The following is a 23,591-nucleotide window of genomic DNA, read 5'->3' as shown; positions in this document are numbered from 1 at the left end:
TTGCTTAATATACTGTCAACCAAACTGGAAGTTAGTACCAGTCTTCACGAAACGAAAATGAGACTTCATCGTTAAATTTTATCCGACACTCTTCACATTCGACTACTTCAACAAGTTCCAGCCGCCTTACGGTAGACTGTAGCTACAGCAAACACAAATTATTTGTATTATTTGTATTTGGTTACAGTCTGTTTGAGACACAAATAATCAAATTATTTGAAGGAGATCAGTTTAAACTGGAGGCTTTCCATGTGCACTTCAAAACGTATAATTTCAATCAGATCTAATATCCCGAAAAATTTGATTTCCATGCTGTTCAAGTGTCTTTCATATTCATCAAAGTATACACGCACTTTTCGAAGATCTCAAATTACTGAGAGTAGAAGTAAAGGAGTTTCCAAAATATGACAGCGCATTGTTTCACAACATGTATGCTGATTAGCAACGAGGGTTGAACGATTTTAAACATGTGGCGAATTGAAATGAAACTTATTTACATAGCAGATAGTCATTATAGATTTAAGTACGGTTACTATTTAACAAACATTCATAAATATTGAATTGTCTGGAAGTCATTTTTAATATGAGCACCAGCAAGCTTTAACGAAGACCTCTATTCGATTAAACTAAATGATAATTCCACTCAAGGCAGTTTGTTTTGTTTACATTTCCCAAGTCTTCAATATGCAGTAACCAAGGTTATGGTAACTGTTATTTAAAATCAATAATCTATCAACTTGTGTTGCCAGTTTCAATAGTTTTTCAGTGCGATTTCGTTTTGACATTACCAGTTACTGAGGGGTAGTTAAATTTGCGATACAGTTTCGATAGACGAGTGGCAGGTCGTGTCGTCGGACGCATGCTTTTCTAAAAATTCTGAAAAAATACAGCGTAATGTACTCATAAATGATTTATTTTTTATGTAAAATCTAGAGTGGTACCGAAATTGTGTGTGTGATTAAAATAAATTCGAAAATTTTGAACATTTTTTTTCACATGAAATACATTTTGAAAAATTCTAAAACAAATCAGAAAGGTTTCCCATAATACCTAAAATATTCCTGATTTTTTTTCAATTTTTCTGCTAAAGAGAAATTTAATCAAAATGAAAATCAGAAGAACCACCATAACTCCACCTATATGGCAGTTAAAGGGTTAAAATTATGGGAAAACCATCTCCAATATAAACCCTTTTTATATGAAAACCCGGCTACACCCTTTTCTGGCAGATTACATCAATTCAAAAACGAAATCATTCTAACATTTATAGTAAATCCTGTCAAAACAAATAGTAACAATATCCTTCTTTAGCCATTTGGAATTATTTAGTTATCTTTACGTTTTTTCTTAGACTCGTCAGTGCGTAACAGTTTGCGTTGAACTGTTTTACCACCTGCAGTTCAACATAAACCGCTAGGCAAACGTAAAGTTATTGCTATTTGTCCTTACTGACGTGTCGAACGAAAACAATCCGGAACTGAAAATCGAGTAATGTACTTTTAATTTGAATCTGACTTCTGTTAAATTCTGCCCGTCTCCGTAAAATCGATTATAGTTTCGTTCCGGATCCTCTTGAACATAATCGACGACGCTTCCAAGAGCTTTCTCCTTGACCAACAAATGTGATTTTGTTACAAATCATCTCCATTATTTATACTTACACTAATAGTTTTGGTGAGTAACACACTAGACACTGTATTCACTCAGATATACATCCATTACAAATGAGGTGAACCGTATTAAAAGTATTGTCGAAATAGTTATATGAACAACGATTCTTTATTCCATTGAAATAAATAAATAGTACTACTAATAAGGTTCAGCATTTAGTAGGATATCAAGTTCATCATTTAAAGTTTGGTTCAAAATATGCACTTTTCTTTGTAAATGACACAAGTGCTGTTTGGGTGAACAAATTGTCACAAAACGATTCGCTGCCAAAATCGTACTGCATAGAACATACCATCAGGACAGACTGGCGCCATCGAGCAGCATCCTATTTCCATCGGCAAGCAGTGTTCAAAGGCTAATCCACGTGTGGTTTTATAAGAAAAAAAAAAACAGACAGTAGAGATGTAAGTTTCTCTCGCGCTGCGGTTTGGGTGTCGTCTCAACGAAACAAAATGCGAATCAAGGTTGAAGTTGTTCTTACCAGTGGAACCGACGGTGTTTTCCTTCCCGGCCAGGAGGTTGTTGGAGAGGTGATTGTGGAATTGACCAAAACAATTAAGATTTCACGTATGTGTGACAGTCAGGGAGCGATGCTGAGGATATCTAGTTGTCATTGACTTCATTTTCAGGCGTCAAGTTACTGATTTGTGGGATTGGAAAAACAGAATGGAGCGAGACTACTAGTAACAGTGCAAGATTCCTGAGTCTGGAACAATTTCTATTTCAAGCAAATGATGCGGCGTCCAGTACAGTGTACAGTGGCAGAGAGCGGTATCTGTATTCGGAGCTAGTACTTTGTCAAGTAAACGGTAAACAGTTCTGTTATTTCATTCAGTAAATTCAACAAATATGTTCCATACCCTCTATCCAATGGTTACAGATTTTATACCAGCAGGAGGATATTCGTACGGATTTGCTTGTCCCCTTCCGAAAAAACTGCCAGCATCCTTCGAAGGAAAAGACGGACACATTCGATATTTTCTTACGGCCACCTTAGAACGACCATGGAAACATTCCAAAGCACACACACTCAATTTCCAAGTATCTCGTCAGCTCGATCTGAGGAACGAGATTCTTTTACCGCTCAAAGCTAACTACACAAAGACTATTGGCTGTTGGCCCTGTTTATCGGCTGGGTCTCTATCGATGTCAGTCCAGCTGGCAACCAACGGATTTCTTCCAGGTCAAATTATTCCCGCACTGATAATCGTCAACAGCCGGCGAAATTTTAGAATTAGCAAAATCACAACCGTCCTATCGCAGAAAATAACGTACAATGCTCAAATTCCAAAACGACGACAACGAATCGAAACCACGGTGATTTGCAGAAATGTATCACCCGGAATTACCCTTCCCGAAGGGGGTGTGCTGGCAGAGGATAATCTACAAGTGCCTTGTGTACTGCCATCGACTAGCAGTGATTTTTCGAGAATCATCAAAGTTACCTACGAACTGAAGGTAACGATGGAAATAGACACGTACTTCCTGCACGATCCCTTCATAACGCTTTCCATTCCGATTGTGATTGGAACACTGTTAGAACGAGACTCGGAATTATCCGATAACGAATCCGTACATGTTTGGTCTTTGAACTCCGACAACTAGCTCGTGTGACGTTGTTCAAGACACCGTATTTAAAATTTCGCGTTTCTTTTCGATTATTTTTATGTTTTTTTTCACTAATTTTTGACAACTCAATCGTCGCGTTGTGATTTTGGACTTGCCGGATTGCATACTGCGATATCATTCATGATTTCTAGTAATTGATTAATAAGAGTTTCATGGAGTTGATATGAATTGAACATGATAACCATCATTGCCGGCCACATCCTTCTCAATTGTTTACAGGGATAGAGAAAGTATATAGTATTTCGAATACGAGTAAATACATTCAGTAATTCATATAATAATACATTGTGTCGCTAACTACCAAAAAACGTGCAAAATGATAATTTAACCACAACTTCTATTGATACAATAAAGAACATTCTAATAAACAGAAACTGTATCCCGGTGTTGTAATGAGACTGAATCGAAACATCATGATCGAATATGAAACTCCATTCTGTAAGGTAACATCTTAATATTAGGAATTACATGGAACATAGAATCGGATTTCATATTTATATAATTCAAATATTTAGCTGAATTGCATACGTCATTGTCCGAGCGAATCAGCTCAATATTTTCTCTTGAGTACGGCACCATAAAATACAACACTAATTCTTATTATGAAAATTACACTAGTTCAAATGTAAAATTTCAAATGTTAGAAATTCACTCTGATTCACTAGGAAATATGCGAATATTTATATTTGCTAAACCCTTAAGAGCAAATTCAGCAGCTGCAAGATTCATATGGGTGGTCTATAATTAGTGATGGGCGAGCGCTCATGAGCCGTTCATTTGAACCGACTCGTAGCAATGAGCGAACGAACCACGACTCTTCAAAATTGAACCGCGGATCTCAAGCAGAGGTGCCATTTTAAAATCTGTGTTTCAACTTGGAAAATATGTGTGCCTGTGTACACCCAAATTTGATTGCGTTGTTGGTTAAACGATGATGTTTTCTAATGAAGCTGTCAAAAATACATAGAACATTTATCCAGCAGTGAATTTTCAAAGAGTTCTGTCATAATAGGAGAAGAAAAATAGATTTTTTTCCGAAATGGAATTTCAACTAATTTATTTCAATATCCCGCTTCCCCGCACACGGACATCTCTAGTTGTGAAACACAAGTTTAGATCGCCCATACCGCTCATGCATTTACGTGGCTCTCACACTCACTCTCTTGAACCTCCACATTGACGTTTATTGAGTCAATGAGCCGTTCAATTGAACCGGCTCTTACGAAAGAGCGTTCGGTTCAGAGCCGCTCATTGAAATGAGCCGTATTGCCCATGACTATCTATAATGTAAATGAAACTGAAACAAACGTATCCCCAGCAATCCGTTTTAGTTTATTCGACCAGTTCTACTGTCAAATTTAAAACTGGTATACATTGCCGTTCTATTTTTTCTATATTCGAAACACAGATAAAACGCTGCTGGGGCTGCCAGTTTATTTTGTTATAATTTCTAGATTTAAATTTTAAAACTGACATAAATTATGCATCTAGAACTAGAACACTCCTGAATATGCCCTAACAGGGTCCGTGTAAAATTTTGCGTACAGAACCTACAGAACACGCGCACCTACTCTGATTCTTACTTTGATAACATGAAAAATCAACAATAAATCGCTGAAAGCAGATACTCAGGCTCCTAGATGTAATATGTATGAGCACTATCAACCAGAACACGTTAGACGAATATGGCGCAAGAGTTAGTACTAGAAAGAAGTAAGTAATCGTAGAAATTCTAGAGCATAGATTATACAAGTTTTTTATTTTTTTTATTTGTGTGTTTGTTCCTGTACTTTCTGTGCTTGTTTCAAACTTTGTTCATGTACTTTCTGTACCTGCTCCAGTATTTTCTGTATTTCGTCCTGTAACTTCTGAATTTATATCTGTACCATCTGCACATTCTGTACCTTTTTCTGCACTCAATTGTGCCAGTACTTCTTATACTTGTTTCCCTCATTTCTGTACTTGGTTTTGTACTTTCTGCACTTGTTCCTGTACCTTCTTTGTTTTTTTCCTGAACTTAGCTTCTGTACTTGTTCCTTTTATTTCTATACCTGTAGTCCCTGTGAATTTCTCACAGCTCAAAAAATATCTTTGGATGAATATTATTTCGAATACTCTTAAATTAGAATAATCGAACGACCCTCATGATTGCTCGAGATTAGTGAAGTAGATTGGTAGAGTGTTCTGTAAAAATGAATCATATGACAATTGTTTTTGATTCGATCTCAACATTTTTCCCCAATTCAGGTACACACGTACACTTTCAAGCAGTTTTTTCTTGCTCTTAAAAGTCCCAAATGATTCAAGCAAAATACAACCAAAATCAGTTTATGAGCAAGAGAGTGAATCATTCGAATAGGTAAAACATGTCGATGAGTTCCCGAATCTCGGTTCAATTGATGTAATTTAAAAACAGAAGCAAACGGGATGGTTCGAGTACATTGGACGAAACTGTTCATAGTTACTCAAATGCAAATAATTAGAAATTTCGGAATACTCTGGGTTGATATAATTCGAATCGCGTTTGGGCCAATTGAAGACGTTTGGACTCAAATAAATAACTGAACTTGCAATTTGAAGCAATTGACGAAATTTGGAGGTCGTTTCGAAAAAAATTTACACAAAATCCCAACCCAAATTTATCGCCCTTATTCTGAATAACGTCGTATCGTTTTTTCCCTCGTACTTCATTTGTATTCCCCATAACGCTAGCAAAATCAAAGGTAGCTATGATTCGATCGAACCACATTCGATCAAAAAATCAATACGTCTTTATTCAGAATAAGGGCGTATATATCGGCAAATGGAAATCTGTATGCTGTTCTTTTGGCGCCCTTACTTAAGGGGCGGGTAGGGTCTAGCACTTTTGAAAAATCATTTATTTTTTTTTCTATTTTCTGATAGTAGAACAATTCAAGAATATTCTGTGAAATTTTCAAGCCTATCGGAACAAAACTCAGCAAGTTATGGGCCTTTATCTTTGTTTATATCACACTGAGAAGAAGTAAGAGCTCGGCACACAGGTCCAAGATATTTTTTTTTGTTTGCCCACCACACTCCCCCACACCAAAAAGCTTCAATTTGAAGCCCCCTGGTAATGGACGCAACTAGTCTCAGCGGAAAACAAGAAACAAATAAACACTGGCAATAATAATACTAGAAATACAAATTTAATTTTGATACAAAGTCCGCTGAGATTCTATTTATTCATTATTTGATGTGCAATTTATTAAAGTGGAGTTTTTGTTTGTGTGGACACAGTCCCAGTGGAAAAGATTTCCTTTTAAGGGATCCACAATTTAATTACTACGCTATGTTGGAAAGAAAGTACAAATATATTAGGTAATTAGTTATTAATATGAAATACTGTTGACGATAAATACACTACATTATAAAACAAAAAACTACATTAGCTAAATATCTCGTTCAGTGTTGTTCTAGAATGGGATATAGTTGGGAACTGTAGGTTATGGTGTACTGTGGAGTTATACAAATTATCATGGATGAATAGCAACGTTTGGACATCACATAAGTATGTGAACACATCTTCTATATCACAGAACATAAATACATCTACAGTATCACAGGACATGAGTACAGACAGCCAATTCGAAATTGATCCAATGCGTCCTCCAATTGTACGTCTTACTTCACAATCTGCAAATGGCGACGAACGCTTCCTAAAAGCAAGGCTTCGTGACCCGAAAATAATGCACGTCGTCCGTCTGTATTTGTCATACATGAAAAATCAACAACCTACAGTATGCATCGAGGGTATGACACCAGCTAGTATAAAAATGCTATTAGCATCAGAAGGCCTTCCAACAACACCTGACCACCTCCTACGAATCTTCATCGAAGTGCATCAGGAATATGGAATGAAACCTAAGGAAGCGCAGGCCGACCTGGACTCTTATGGGAAATTTTTGACAAGTGAACACATCCGCCGACTCCAACTAATCCGGGAAGCCGACCACAATTTTACAAGGCCGAATTTTCGGAAATAACGACGCCCTTTGACGAAGGAATAGAAACAGGAATTAGTAATGTAAGTATTCCAGAATTCTCAAAAACTTCTTCGCTTCATAGACAAAATGTGACTGAAATTTTGGTCTATTGCCAAAATTTCAACCGCATGAAAAGCCCGGCCAAAATGAAAGAAATTCATCAAAATTTAATAACCTCCTCTTTCGACGTAATCCTTGGAACTGAAAGCAGCTGGGATGAAAGTGTTAGAAGCGAAGAAGTTTTTGGAAATAATTTTAACGTATTCCGGCACGACCGAAATTTATCTCTCTGTCAGAAAAAATCTGGAGGTGGAGTCCTCATAGCCATAAACTCTTGCCTTACTTCTGAAGAAATTATTACTCCAAAATATAAAGAATTTGAGCATGTATGGGCCAAAGTCTCAATATTGGGAGAAGAACATATTTACTGCTCTGTCTACTTCCCACCCGAAAATGCGAACAAATTCTCCTTTGAATTATTCTTTCAATCTTTAGACACAATTATTTCGAATAAGGAACCTGAAGTAAAGCTTCATATTTTTGGCGACTTCAATCAACGTAATGCGGACTTCGTTTCTGACATTGAAAATGAATCAATCTTACTTCCAGTCGTAGGAGAAAACGAAACATTGCACTACTTTTTCTAATTTTGGCCTACATCAAGTAAACTCCGTAAAAAATCAACAAAACGCATATTTAGACTATCTTTTCACAAATTGCACAGAAGACTTTTGTGTGAATGCATCAAACCTGCCATTATGGAAAAATGAAGCATTTCACACCGCAATTGAATATTCATTATTTACACACAATGCATCCCTTCCCTACGACTTGGAATAAGAGGAAGTGCCGGAATACAATAAAATTGACTTTGAAGTAGTCAAGTGTAGACTAAGTATAATAAATTGTCGGAACATACTGAGTACAGAAGGAAATGTCGACGTCGAAGTAAACAAATTTTATCACATTATAAACAAAATATTAGCCGAAACTTTGCCTATGAAAAGAAGAAGAAAAAATCATAACAGCAAATTACCTGTATGGTTCAATTCACAACTAAAACATTTGAAAAATAGGAAACAAAAAGCACACAAAACTTACAAACAAGAAAAAAGTGACGCTCATCTTCAAAATTACTTAAATCTATGCAATCAACTTAAAATAGCCATTAACACAGCACATGAAGAATATAACCGCAAAATTGAAAACGAAATAAAGACTTGCCCTAAGAACTATTTTAACTACACAAAAACTAAACTAAAAAGCAACAATTTTCCATCTCAAATGCACCTCGACGAACATGTAGGGAAAAATAGTACAGAAATCTGCAATCACTTTGCAAATTTTTTCCAAGAAGTATATACATCTTATTCAGAAACTGACCGTGACCGTGAATACTTCTCTTTCATACCTGCATCTTCCAACTCCATCTCTGTAAACTATCTATCAGAACATGACATTTCGACAGCACTGAAAAACTTAGACGCCTCAAAAGGGCCTGGACCTGACAGTATACCACCAATATTTTTAAAAAATCTTGCTGAAGAACTTACACTACCACTACAACTACTTTTTAACCTATCACTTAATAAATGTACTTTTCCTAAAGCATGGAAATCTTCCTTTCTTGTACCAATATTTAAATCTGGTGCAAAATCTAACATTCGGAACTACCGTGGAATAGCCATTATCTCATGCATTCCAAAATTATTTGAAAAAATTGTAAATGAAAAACTTTTTCATCAACTTAAAAATGTAATAACAAACAAACAACATGGCTTTTTTAAAGGCCGCTCAACTACAACAAATCTCTTAGAATTTATGACATTCACTCTGAATGCAATGGACGCCGGAAACTACGTAGAAACTCTTTACACTGACTTTAGCAAAGCCTTCGACCGTATTGACATACCATTACTTCTACACAAACTACAAAAATATGGCATAAAACATACTCTTCTGGAATGGCTCAAATCATACTTAACGAATCGTGTACAGGTAGTCCGCTTCCAAAACATTCTGTCTGAACCAATTAATGTAACTTCTGGCGTACCTCAGGGTTCTCACTTAGGGCCTCTCCTTTTCATTTTACATATAAACGACATTTCCTTCATACTCAAAAATCTGAAAGTGCTTATATATGCAGACGACATGAAACTCTTCATGGAAATTAAAAATATCAACGACGCTGTAATATTCCAGAACGAAATCAATCTATTCCACATTTGGTGCTGCAAAAGTCTACTCCAACTCAATGTAAAAAAATGTAACTCAATAACTTTCAGTAGGAAAAATGAAACTATACCTATAAACATACATCTAGGAAATCAACTTGTAGAAAAATGTAAAATTGTAAGAGATTTAGGCGTAATCTTAGACTCCAAGCTCACTTTTGTGGAACACTACAATACCATAATCAATAAAGCTAATAGCATGCTGGGCTTTATTAAACGCTTCAGGCATAACTTTCAGGACCCATACACAATTAAATTATTATACACTACATATGTCAGACCTATTTTGGAATATTGCAGCCTAGTATGGAATCCATACAATATTATTCACGAAGAACGCATCGAATCTATTCAAAAACAATTTCTTTTATATGCACTTCGTAAATTATACTGGACAGCATTTCCTCTACCATCATATGAAGCACGCTGCATGCTCATCAATATACAAACATTTAAAGAACGCCGCGACTTTGCAGTGCTTTATTTTATCAGCGACATTATTTCTCAGCTTCAGCTCCATTCTTATCGGCATTAAATTTTTATATACCTAGCCGTCAATTACGTTCCAGGAAATTATTTTTAGAAAAACAAGTTAGAACAAATTATGCAAAATACAGTCCAGTCAATCGAATAATGCGCCATTACAATCAATACTGCGAACATCTTGACCTTACTATGTCTAAAAATCAAATCAAATCTCAGCTTTGTCGTAGAAATAATGCGTAGTATGTAAGTGAACATTATAAACAATTTATATGTAGTCTACATTTGCTTGACGAAATAAATAAATAAATGAATATTGGTAAAACATTATGGTTTCTGTCAGAGTATAACAATAGACTCGAGAATAGTAAGGGTTTATTGAAAATGATTTTTAAGCATCTGTTTTGTAGAGTATGGAGTTTCTTCAGATAAGAACTAGCGGCTCGCCCCCACACCGATACCAAGTAGTTGAGCTGTGAATGGATGTAAGCAAAATAAAAATTTAACAGAACACGTTGGGGAACAAGATTTCTGCTTCGATTGACTTGAAATCTTGACAAAACACTCTTGAAATGATTCATTATAACGAATTATAAAAGAAAAAATAGGATTGTTTGAAAATGTTCGACCCTACGGGCTCCCTTGAGTAATAAATTGTTTCCATTGATTTTATAGACAAAAAACTTTAAACGCGTTTTTATCGAAAACAGGTTTTGAAAGTCCGTGTCCATCGTCATTCAAAAACTACTGCACCGATTTGCTTCAAACTTAGCACACACTTCCTAAATATAAAAAACCAGCCCCCAACGTTTTCTTTTCGTTGTTTGTTACTTTGGGGAGGTGTAACAGCTACAAAACGGCGGATTTATTCGTGAAAAATCGTAGTTTTCACTTTGAACAACCACCAAAAAATCAAAAAATTAAAAACAAATCAAGCAGAAACGTTGGGATCTAGAAAAACTTCTACTCTAACTATGCTGCTTTGATTTGTTCACTTCTGATTAGTCTGCGTTGAGATACAGTGGACACCGCAAATCATGATTTTTAAGAAGCGTTCTCAAAAATACCTCTTCACTGACTTATTTCTCAATATTTTTCCACGAAAAAATGACAAAATGTTGTTCGAATGATGCTTCTTATTATACGAAAGATTAGAATTTATTTTGTTGAACGATAGTTCTGTGAAAAAATCGCAAAAATGATGATTGTTTCATCATTTAGTACCCTACCCAACCCCTTGATTAATCTGAGAGCCCCTCCCGAAACGAAAACCTGGCTGCGGGCCTGATATATGGGTAACTCGAAGCAACGTGATGAATATGCTTCAACATTATAGAATTAAGTAGAAAACAGTTGTTAGGAAAAAATGAATTTATTTGAAAAAAATCCAATCAATCAGAATTGACTCAGTATAACTTGTGCATCTAACAGCATCCAGGTTGAATGCAGGGTTTTCCTACCTTGCACTGACAGTTGCACGCACATCCTGAGTCACACGGTTTGTCAGTTCCACAGCAAGTAGTGCACTTGCAATCTAGAGGAGAAAAAAAAACAGTTGCGTTATATCTCATATGGTGAATTGTTGAATTAATTTCATGTATGAATCTACTCACTTGCATTTCCACAGCATTTACACGGCATTTTGATTGTTGATGTAATGATCACCTTAATACAATAAATTCACTCTACGCGATTCTTCAATACTGAGCAATCCCGCTAATCAACAGCTCCGCGTATCTTGCAATCACAATTACTTTCACTTCCGAATGATGCAGTACCCATCGAGAGGGCGACAATTTATAGGCGGGTGATTCCTTTGCAGAGCACGGCGGGTGCAGAGTATACCAATTATTTCGATGGGGGCCGTGTGCAAGTGCTTGTAGTTTTCAAACTGCCTCTCTTACGAAGCGTTCCAAGCCTACTACGAAACATGAGTATCGAGTGCAACCGTCCTGATGTTTGGTTGTCCAGTTATAATGACGCATCACTAGATGAGTGACTAAGGGTTGGAAAGTGTTTAAATCGCAAATCATATTGTTTGAAGCCGTTTATTCTGCACTACCACTTCCGGTGAATCTCTCAGCGGGTGAGCACGTTGTATTGTGTTAGTGCGGTGAAAATTCGAGTATTTTGCGCGAAAGAAAGAATTTTTATACGTTTAACTGACAATATAGCCTAAGTTGCTGTGCTATCAATCGACATCATCTCAAATGAGGTGACACCAAACAGAAGAAGAATTATGCACTACCGAAATGATGAAGATGTTCAATAAACGACAAACACTAATATTTTGCTCCAACCTTAAGCAATCACACAAGATGCATGTAAAATTTAATAATTTTGACCGTTTTCCAGAACAGATTTAATGCACAATCCCAGTATTTATTAAATAAATTTTCTTAAATCTTTCGTGAACAACAATAAATATGCTAGAAAAGGTAAAGCAGAGAAAAGTCAGTACACTGATTTCCATAGACATCCGGAACAACAGCACAACAACAATTGATATTCAAGCTTTCCGTGTCCAAACCCGAAGGGCGTTGCTTTCAACGATATCCGAGTCCCGGGCCGGTATCACACCGATCACCACCGGAACGCGAACACTCTGATTGGCATTGAAGAAGCAGGTATCGATCTCGAACTCAACCACCAATTCGTATCCGATTTCGACTACCCGGGAGTAACTGCTGGTTGGAAGTACCCAGGGTACCTGTAGATTTTCTGCTGCTAGGACGCCCCCTTCCGGTAAAGTGATTTCCGGTGTCACGTTTTTACATACTACCATCCGTTTCACTTTCTGTTGCATCTTCGGACGTCGTGCATTGTAGGTTATTTTCTGAACCAACATGGTTACAATTCGTGATATTTTATTACCGCCTTTGTTATTAACTTGTATGACCGCCGGTATGAACTGGCCTGGCACAAAACCTGAAGTCGGTAACTCTACCGATGCGTACAGAACACCACTAGGCACACAGGGCCAGTAACCAAGAGATTTTGTCAGTTCGGATCTAACGGGCAAAAGGATTTCATTGTTTAGATCTAACTGACGGACTACTTGAAAATTTAATGAATGCATTTTTGTTTGTCTCCAGGGCCGCTCGAGGGTCGCTTTTAGCCAGTAGCGAATATGACCACGTTTTCCTTCGAATGATGCTGGTAGCGTTTCCGGTAACTTGCAGGCAAATCCATGGTTGTACGTACCGGGTTGGACGACCGCTTGTTTTTCTGTGGAAGAAGTAGGACTGTAGGATGTCATGCAAATGCCAACAGCTTGTTTACCATTTGGTTGAAAGAGAACTAGTTCAGAGTATAGGTACCGTTCCTTTCCTTTGTAAGCAATCGAAGCACGCCCTTGCCGTTCGTACCACTTTGTTTTACCAACTCCGAGTATTGTAATCTTTAATTCTATGAAATTCAGATACTTTAATAATATGAAATTTCTTGAAAAAAGTACTTCACGCACTTGATACGTTGGTGCTCTTTCCCAAGGTCACAACAACATCACCAATAACTTCCTGACCAGGGTAGAAAATTCCATCCGTGCTGTTGGTGAAAACGATTCCAAGCTTGGTTGGCATTGTTGTAGCCGCGAAGAAAACGACGTGGTCGTTTGGAACGAAAAGGAATGTGAAGCTGTGACAGCATCACAGCAAGCGGCGCCAGTCTGTCGCCGGTCTTGCGTCAATCGTGCGTGTGAGACATCCTTCTATTGATTTCTACCACTGTGTTGCACCTATTTATGCAATATAGCAACTGCCGTTTATCATTTTACACCCGACATAATGTAATACTCACAGAATCGTGTTGTAGGTTTAGCCTAACTCGAAGGGGTGGACGACTAACCAGAATGCGTGTGCAGAGTATGAACAGTCGAACATACTGATTGACTAACACGACAGTTTACTCAACTGGTAAACGGTTCTCCAACATATTACTCTTTCAATACTATAAGAGAGGCTCTCTCTTTATTTCAGTTAGGTTAAAACTACAAACTATCAATCGAACATTTTCAGTTATAATAGGAATAACTTTAGCATTTCTAAAGATTTAAAACAATACATGAAAAATTTAAGAGCGTTTTACAACTTTTAAATAAATTACGCTTGGAAGTTGGAAGAAGCAGTGTGTTGAGAAATTAAGAAATAGAGTGATGAATAAATTGAAAAGTTTTTGAAAATGATCATTTAAAATAAAAACTGTATGCTTAAAATCGAGCTGTGCAAAATTTCATAAAGCTTCCAGCTTCAGGAATAGTACTTGAACCCGTAACCTTCTGGGACAGCTGGGGGTCAGGAACCTGTTGAGTCGAAAGAGTCAAAAACACTATTAACAAAATTTCGAACGTTTTAAAGAACCACGAAATAATTTCTTTACATAAATTGTACTTGATTTTTTTTATAAAAACCTAATTAACTCCAAATGACTCAAAGTGGATGTCGTTACTATATGTGTTAACAAGATTTACTATAGATGTTTCGAGTGTTTTTGTTGACTTTGAATTACCGAAATCTGCCATCAAATTCATCTTCAATTTTTCTTTAACAATACTGAAATAATTTGTGTTACAGATGCACTGGTGTTATCGCAATATTGTTTTAGAAATTGAATATTTATAAATTTAGTAATTTATCTCTCTAAATTCTTCTTCAAAAGAATTGATTTTTCTTCGAAGTGAACCAATTCTTGTGTCAAAACATAGACTGGGTTTTCTGCCCATACAGTTTTATTGCGTTTTCGCTTGAAAAAAAAACCGTCCCCCCAGTTCTGAGTGCAACTGATGACAAATGTATGGCATAAGTCTTCAAAAAATCAGGGAAACGTGCCACTTAAGCCAATTCGTTCTGATTATACTTGGGGTTGGAGTTGGGTTAGTTTCAGTTATCTTCAAGCGAAAACGATTTTTAACTCATTAAATTTTGCTGTTGGATAATTTTTTGTCGAAAGCTTACGGTAAATATTAAAAAAATCATTATGTTTTACTGAAATTATGCGAGTTTTTACAGACCGTTCAGTTGATCACAAGTTGTTCTAAAGAATCTTTGAAAATTATTTTCAAGTTGTTACTATAAATAAGGTTATTCATCGAGTACGATTAATATACAGTATAAATAGTATGTAGTGTATAATCAATTCTCGAATTTCTGAAAATTTGATAATCAATGTGTGTGTGCACTTTTCGAAGATATTTTAACGCTCAATTTTCCCATGGCTTAACCGATTTTAACAAGTCTAGGCCCGTTTGAAAGCTACTGTTAGGCCATTGATCAAGTTCGAAGATCAAATGACTGTGACTTTTGGTTCCGGAGATATGATGGTATAAGTGACGTAACCGACAAAACACGTTGATTTTTACCGTTCTTATATATAAGGGTGCCATTATTTTGGGATCACCTCTAATTTCGTAAAGCGCTAGTTCTTAAAAGTTTTAGCACCTCGAAAAAAGTCCTCATGCAAAATTTGAGCTAAATCGGGCATGAAATTTCCGAAATCGAAAAAAAATTTCAATGCCAAAACTCTTAAAATTGCATGAAACGTCGAGATTTAGTGTCATCTAAAAAAACTCGATTCAATCTTATTAAATTGGTGTCAAAAATGAGTTCAAATTAGTGTCACAAATTATTTAATTAAAAGATAAAAAATATTTTTATGAGACTGTTTTGAAGAAAGAGAAAGGCATTATCACACCACTAGGTGGATTAGGAAGGGTTTTAGCATTGAGAAATGAATTTATTTCATTTAAGTACAAAGCAAAACGTTTCCAGAATATACTTCTGGAAAGCCATTGTACTTTATTGTGAAGGAGAAGCTTGGTAAATTGAGCCTCCGTTTCTTTTGGGAATTCTACAAAATGGCGCGATGACCTTTATTATTTCGACCGGAAATGACGACATTGGCACCGTATTTCGGTGAAATGCGAGTGTACATGGTTGAAAGATGGGAGTGGTGTATAATCTTCGTTAAATCTTGAACTAATGAGTCGCAACTTCATATACAAATGACCGCATGAGGCTCGCAAGCCGCAGATTACCGACCTCTGAGTCTATGCCGTTTTCGATTTGTTTCCCGTTGGGTGTTGATAAATTGTGGACTAGATTAATCTAATAAAGAAAAATGGTTTGGTTTTGAACATTAATAAGTTAAGGCATGTTAAACATTTTGTACTCCCATGTACATCTTTCGCGTTTTTTTTGTGATAACGTCCAATATGCCACCATTCACTTTGAAGAGGTATTCCGAAAGACTCGAAAGGAACAAGCAAATATTATTTATGAACGATAAGAAATAACATAACGTGAGGAAAAGAATTTTGAAAGTTCAAACAATAGATCAAATTTTTTTCGAAGAATTAATAAATAGATATTGAAACAAAAATTGTTGGTTTAAAGAAGTGGTAGAATGGATTTGAAACATTTAGAGATACAGTGAATCTATTATTGACCATTTTTTCCTCAGGACTCCACACGGCCTAAGATAATAGGTATTATCGATCTTCTAGTGAACACCAGCCATACAAGGATGTCGTGTTCGCTTGATACCAAACCTGATCCAGCTTCCGTCGAACCTTGGTTCAACGTTATTGAACTTGAATTCGAGTCAGTTTCGAATCTGATTCTTATTTCGGGATTATTAACACCCCTGTAGCTAAGTGCGAACCAAACACAGTTTCGTGAAAAGTGTTTGTTTGGTGAAACAACCCTGGGTTAGTTTCAATTTCCTCAAACGAAAACGACATGATTAAGACAGAGTGGTATTTTTCCATTATCTGGGCCCAAAGAAAAATATGCCCAACATGGATCGATTTCGCCGAAAGTCGTTTTCCCGAACGGGACATTTCGCCGGAAGGGTAGTTTCGAATACATCACATTATTAATTTAAAAAATACAAAACCTGGCTATTCATCAAAAATATTTATCTGTTTTTACGTCTCCTAGATAATTTATGTACACACTAAGAAAAATTTACATCTTTATAGATGCACATAAATGGAGCGTCGCGATTCACTTACATTCACAATTCTAAGCATGTACAGATGAGTCATATCAGTAACTTCACAGTTAATGTAGCTTAAGTTTACATCGACACAGACGCAAAGTTTATTTTTACATGTTAGGAGATGTAATATTGTGTCATCGCCGACGAAATTACGGCATGCTTGAATTTACGTCAAGCGTAAATTTCATTTTTTCTAAGAGTGTAGTGCTGCTTCATAACCGAGGCGACATCAGCTGAGTTTGCCGCCGAACCACCATCGGTAGCGAACGGTAGTTAACGGAAAGTATCGCAAACATTTTCCATAGTGATTTCTAGGCTCGATTGATTTTAAAGCTTCATTGGATGAGGCAATAGCAATGGATATGAGGCAAAATTGCTTAATAACGTTCATACTGTAACTTGATATTGTTTTCAAATATAAACAATCATTGTCATAGTTACGACGCATCTAGCCATCAGACGCTTGTTGTGTTACTTCAAAAGACTGAAATCGACAGTGAACCGAGCTCAACGAGGGGTCCTATTCAAATGATACATAAGAAATCGCAGACCACTCCTTCTTGAGTTTATCTTTGGTAGTACTAGTCATGCAATGATACTGAACGTTAAGAATCGGCTGCGAAGTCTGTTGAAACAGGAAGGTCAAATTCCACAAATGGAATGTAATGCCAAGACTTTGCTGTACAATTCGGTGAAATAACCTTTTCGGTAAAATGGCTTTCGACGGAATGCCACTGACCCGCTTTGATACGTGTGTTGTCCAAATCTTGCTTTCTAATGTCGTTTCCACTTGAGAAAACTGAAACTGACCCAGGGTAGTTTCATCCAACAAACAATTTACTGAAACTATATTGGGTTTGACTGCGAGATAACTAATGTAAATGTATCCTACTAGGGTGAATGAACCTAGCTAAGGTAAATACATCTAGCTTTGGGTATACCCGGCGAACGAGGCGGTTAAGGGTTTGTAGATGTTTTTTTCTCAGATCTCTCTATGTTGTACAGCCACATAACCGAAGCCTAGATGGCCTTTCGCAAGCAATTTTGTAATCCACCCAATTGTCCAGTCTAGTCAAATTAGAAATCCTCATTGCGAAACAGCAAAATTTTCTATCAAAACCTGAATTTCATTGCGAGGGCAAGGCAAACTCGGCCTGTACAAATTGAATTGAATACAAATCTATTTAAGTTTTACTATAACATAAGTTATAATGTCTTATTAATAAGAGTACAATAATTTAATTTAAAAAGTATATTCTTAAGATGCACATCGTAGATGACATTCATTTCTTACAGCATCCCTCAGGATGATCGCCTTCCATGCCCGTTTTACATGCACACTTGCAGTTGCATCCTGGTTCACACGGTTTGTCCACACCGCAGCACGTAGTGCATTTGCATTCTGTCAAAGATTAAACCGCATCCGTAATACAATACCATACAATCACAAAAATTTCTAATCATCAGACTCACCTTTACCACAGCACTTGCACGGCATGTCGAAGATATTTTTGTATTGATACACTCTCAACTGCTCAGTAGATATGGACGGCTTTTATCAGCTGGTGGATTTACTTGTAAACAAATGCCGCCGTTTCTGAATGATACAATTTGTAGCGAGGCGGTCCACTTATATAGGTACATCTAAGCGACTCTGTGGTTCAACATACGCCATAAGACTGACGATGGTGTCGTGTGCAATTACAAAATCCATGCATCGTAGTAGCCTGTACAACGTAGTTATGGTAACAATCGCGATACTTAGCGCACCGATTTGCGTGTGGCCCTTCAGTCAATCGCACTGTCTTCAGTTCCGTGCATTAGTACGTCATGATTGGTGGAAAACAGGATAATTCGAGCGATGGTATTAGTTAAACAGATGTGGTGACATTCAACTTTCGATTTTCGAAACTAGTGTTGAGTTTGTATAATTGGGAAACGGGCGATCAATCGATGTTGTGAGATTCAATAATCTCAATTGGAATTATTTATTGAAAATAAAAACGATAAATAATAATTTCATTGAAATGTTTAATGAATACAAACTAACGGATAACATCAGATTATATTGTTTTTACGCGAGTATGTTAGTTTTTTATACATCGTTTATTTAGCCCCAGTTTTGACTGTATATTAGACTTGTTTATATTACTTTATAACCATTTTTAATTATTCATCTAGAATACAAACACTTCGTATAACGCAAATTGAATATGCTCTTTTAATGCTCATGGTTATCTGAAAATAATGCTTTATTATTAAGGACAACATCTGTAAGCTACGAAATAACAAGATAACTGTTCACGGAAAAATTGTTTCTGATTATATATTATAAAATGAATATATACTGGTGTTAAAAAAAACTAATAATGTTGTATTGAGAATGAATAACGCTTAGTTTTGTTTTCATTGTTTACGTACGGATAGTTTGTTTTTTTTTTTATAACGAAATAGATAAAAAAAAAACCTTTTTATTCAGTGTATTTATAAGAAAAATGACAGTACTACTTCACCTATTGGTAACATGATGCATTCCTCATAAGCTTTGATACGTATGAATAAAACGTTAATCTGCGGATTCTGACAGGAATCAAAGGATTGAATGATCTTAAAATGTAAAAAAAAACCTGTTTTTAACAAGGAACTGGACGTCGTGGTGATGATCTTCTAGCCGCGACCACAGAATATCAGTAATCGCATTCAGCTTCTGAATGCTGAATCTGGAACTGCGTTCAGAGCATGGATTCTGGCTCACCTGAATTCTGAACGTCATTTCAGCTTTTGGACTTTGCTTCAAAATTCAGTTTCAGAATTTAGTTCCAGATTACAGATTCAGAATTTAATTTCAACTTCAGGGTTTTTGAAACAAAATTCAGGATATGAATTTCAGATCGAGAATCTGGAACCCAAGGTTAGATCTGAGCTCCAAACCTGAATTTTGAAATTGACTTCTGAACCAGAAGTTAATTCCTGAATTATGTTTCATAATTTAATTCCCAAATTTCAGAATTCATTGGAATGCTGAAACAAAATTCAAAACTTGGATTCTGGAATCTTCCATTAGATTAGATTAGATTATGGAATTTCCAAATTCAGTTCCAGAACTTCTGAATTCGAGAAATGAGTTCGGTTCCATAATTCTAGAACTAAAATCATGAACTGAATTCTCTATCTCTATCTCTATTCTGGAATTTGGCAACTGAATTGGGAGTCTATTTCGTTTTTAGTGTGGTGCCTTTCTCATATTACTCATATTTTCATAAACGAAAATCTAGAAAAAAATGGGAATAAAATGACATAACCTTTTCAATTTGTAAACAGTGATTAGTCAAATTTAGATGAATTTTTTTCCTTTTCTGCATCGTCGCTTTAAATGACGGTTTGCAATTTTCAACAACTTCACACTGTAGTTACGCAACCAGAAATCGGATCCGGAGAAAATTTAATCGCAACCTATTGGACAATAAGACCTTTTATTTGAGCCTAAGATTGTGAAAATCGGTTTTGACAGGTATGAAAAAACTAAAGCAAAGTCAAAGTTCGGGCATTGCATTCCAATCTGGAATTTGGTCTTTTTGTTGCAATAGACTTCGCAGCCGATTCTTAGCGTATAGAATCATTGCATAGCTAATACTACGATCCTATTAACACTAAGAATTCTTCCAGGATGGGGCTCGAACATACGTCATCTGGCTTGTAAGACCAGCGCCCCATGCATTGAATCACCAACCCGGGAATCAAATGAGTTCTGTTTTGATAACTATTTCCTGTACTTCCGGAGTCGGGAACTGGCATCCGATATAACCGAGGCTGGATCCAATGAAAAATTCATTTTTAAAATGTCCTGCGTACTATCGGTTGCAAAAACTGTTGAAACATGAGGTGAAACTCCGCGGCTGAATGTAGTACCAAAACAGCATTTTTTTTTTAAATTAAACAGATTTATAAGACACTGATGAGGAACACGAATAGCGTTCGAAATACCGGTATCTGTTTGTTCACTATTCAAATCCAAAAGGAACGTATCAATCTTTTTTGTTTAATTAGTTTTATCGCATCCCTAATAGGTAAACAATACTTCGAACATACGATGCCAGAAAGGGAGATCAATGCTGTACCTGTATATATAAAATTGCATTTCGTCGTTTTCGCAGGAAAACTGCAAACCACTATTGATATTCTAAACTAAACTTTGCGTGTCACTAATTCGAGGAACTGGAATAGTAGTGCGGTAATATTGCTCTCAATCAAGATCAAAAGTAACAATAACCAGGCTCGCGACGAAAGGATTCCGTGACCAAGCTCAGGTCATATCGTGTTAGTTTTATTAACCCTAATTCCGCATACGTTTCTAGCTGTTTGTACACACGTATGCAAATCAGGCGTGGTCATGCTTCACGCCTTCGCAGCATGCAGCACGCTGAACATTCGTGCATTGTTGTTGATTCACAGAAGTTGTGATTATTGTGGGACCTTTGGTAGTGTTACTTAATCCAAGGTCAAAGTACGAAATAACAGTCGAGAATGGAACAGGAACCATCTTTAACATACCATTGCTCTGGTTTCTACCCGCCAACTTCGATATCAGTTCAAGTTCCCTTCACAAGCTTCATTCCTGGTCAGCATGTTCCAATTACCATAAGTAAGTTTAGAGGAAACATCACTTCGATTAGTATAAAATTGCATCAATATACCAGCCACGGGAGAAAACTAACTGTGAATCGAATCAAATCCAACCACCTTACAGTCAGCAACCAACAGCATGTCACATACGAAATGGATTTACCTGTGCCGCGCGCCATCGAAGTGTCCACTGTCGGTTTGATGCACAACGCCGAGGATCTCTCAGTTGGCTATGGAATTGAAGTCTCGTTGAAAGTAGGAGTGGTTAGACGATTACATCTGTCTTTTCCCATCTGGATTAAGGCCGCACAACCGTCGAAAGGCAGAATTGTGTCACTAGATAATGATGTGTTGGTTCCTACGATTGCGTTCAAATAATGAATTATAATATCGCTTATACATTCAAAAAATAAATAAAATGTGTGCGTATACAATGAAAAAAGAAATACAAGTGTTTTACAAAACTGAAATTTGCTTCATCACAAAATATGTACATGTACACGTGAACGTTGTGTTAAACTTTACATATGAAAAAAATAAACAGAATATTTAATGAAATAACAATGGGGGAGAGGGGATACTTCAATGGACTTTCTTTTCACTGGACTACAAGCGAAAATCTCACTGTTTGGCTATGTCGAGTCCCCAAAGTACGGATAAAAATTCTTTCTTTCTCGCGAAATACTCGAATTTTCACTGCACTAGAACGATACAACGTGCTCACCCATTGAGAGATTTACCGGAAGTGTATTTTGATATTAGTTTGTCAAATTTCGGAAAAATAGGTTTACTGTATCAATAGGCATCCCTCCAGTCGCGCCACCTAGATTACTATATCTACAAACAATGGAATGCGATGTGTTCGGTAAAAATATCTTTGCATCACACAAATGAATACAGCAAATATTTCAACGCTTGTCTCCACTATGGAAGACGGAACCGAAAATACTCATAAGGGATCCGCCACCCCACAAAATCCAATTCAGACAATAATAGCCGGTCTGAATTTCGATCGATTAATGAAGTAATCGATTGATAACTCAGATAATCGACTGACTTTAATTCAATTAGTTTGAAACTAGTTTCTACTAATTCGAGAACTTCGACATCCCTATCCGTGTGTGCCCCGGATGAACTTTGTTTACATTCGATAGATTTCGATTCGATCTTTCAAAATAACCCATTGTGAAACCTTCGAGCTTTCAAATCAGAAGTGCCAGAGTGGCCAGACCCACCGATTTCTTATCACAAGTTTATCTTACAGCCAAGTAGCAACCTTTAAGCGGCCCATACATCTTCAGTTTTCCGGACAGTCCAAATGAACCTTGAACGGAATAAAAAATACTGTAACTGAACTGAGCTTGTGTGGTGACTATTCAGTTTTGCGTTTTGTCGTTCAGTTCACGAGAAACTGTCCGGAAAACTGAGCGTGTATGGGCCGCTTTGCGCGTTGACAATGTTATTGTCAACAATGATGAATTTTACCTTACCTTACCTAACAGCTATAGTCCTGGGATGTCCTTTGCTGTGTCAAGCATACGTTTCCACATAACTCGATCCATGGCAGCTCGTCGCCAGCCACTCAAGGCACGGATGCTTCTGAGATCACTCTCCACTTGATCGATCCACGTTGCTCGCTGCGCTCCTCTTCTTCTTGTACCAGTCGGATTAGATTCAAGAACCTTTTTCACTGGGCTGTCGTCCGACATCTTTATGACATGGCCAGCATAAAACATAACATAAAGCATAAAAGAACAACCGGTCTAATAAGCGTTTTGTAGATGGTCAATTTCGTGCGGTGTCGTACTTTTCTCGATCGAAGGGTTTTTCTGAGTCCAAAGTACGCACGATTCCCTGTCAAAACACGTCTCTGAATTTCTCTGCTGGTGTCATTATCCATGGTCACCAGTGAGCCCAAATACACGAACTCGTCAACCACCTCGATATC

General features: G+C 36.8%; 2 protein-coding genes and 2 long non-coding RNA genes across 4 annotated transcripts; 1 reads left to right on the top strand and 3 right to left on the bottom strand.

Moving 5' to 3' along the window:
• Window positions 1-1,666: 1,666 nt before the first annotated feature.
• Window positions 1,667-3,648, top strand: LOC131428760 (arrestin domain-containing protein 2-like). Its single transcript, XM_058592803.1, has 3 exons — window positions 1,667-2,238; window positions 2,301-2,480; window positions 2,552-3,648. The coding sequence occupies exons 1-3, from the start codon at window positions 2,124-2,126 to the stop codon at window positions 3,274-3,276; spliced, it is 1,020 nt and encodes a 339-aa protein (XP_058448786.1). The 5' UTR covers window positions 1,667-2,123; the 3' UTR covers window positions 3,277-3,648.
• A 7,729-nt stretch (window positions 3,649-11,377) lies between these two features.
• Window positions 11,378-11,980, bottom strand: LOC131432201 (uncharacterized). The gene is made up of 2 exons (XR_009229814.1): window positions 11,638-11,980; window positions 11,378-11,558 (listed from the first exon to the last, which is right to left on the bottom strand). It is a non-coding gene; the product is annotated as an uncharacterized LOC131432201 (long non-coding RNA).
• An 8-nt stretch (window positions 11,981-11,988) lies between these two features.
• On the bottom strand, window positions 11,989-13,907 carry LOC131432200 (arrestin domain-containing protein 2-like). Its single transcript, XM_058598335.1, has 4 exons — window positions 13,823-13,907; window positions 13,491-13,760; window positions 13,307-13,432; window positions 11,989-13,252 (listed from the first exon to the last, which is right to left on the bottom strand). Exons 2-4 carry the CDS (start codon window positions 13,603-13,605, stop codon window positions 12,534-12,536), a joined length of 960 nt encoding a protein of 319 aa, XP_058454318.1. The 5' UTR covers window positions 13,606-13,760; window positions 13,823-13,907; the 3' UTR covers window positions 11,989-12,533.
• Window positions 13,908-18,203: 4,296 nt separating this feature from the next.
• On the bottom strand, window positions 18,204-18,880 carry LOC131429470 (uncharacterized). Its single transcript, XR_009229432.1, has 2 exons — window positions 18,494-18,880; window positions 18,204-18,422 (listed from the first exon to the last, which is right to left on the bottom strand). It is a non-coding gene; the product is annotated as an uncharacterized LOC131429470 (long non-coding RNA).
• Between the last annotated feature and the right edge of the window lie 4,711 nt (window positions 18,881-23,591).

Source organism: Malaya genurostris, chromosome 2, assembly GCF_030247185.1.
Source record: "Malaya genurostris strain Urasoe2022 chromosome 2, Malgen_1.1, whole genome shotgun sequence".
NCBI lineage: Eukaryota > Metazoa > Arthropoda > Insecta > Diptera > Culicidae > Malaya > Malaya genurostris.
This window is presented reverse-complemented; position numbering and strand designations above follow the sequence as displayed.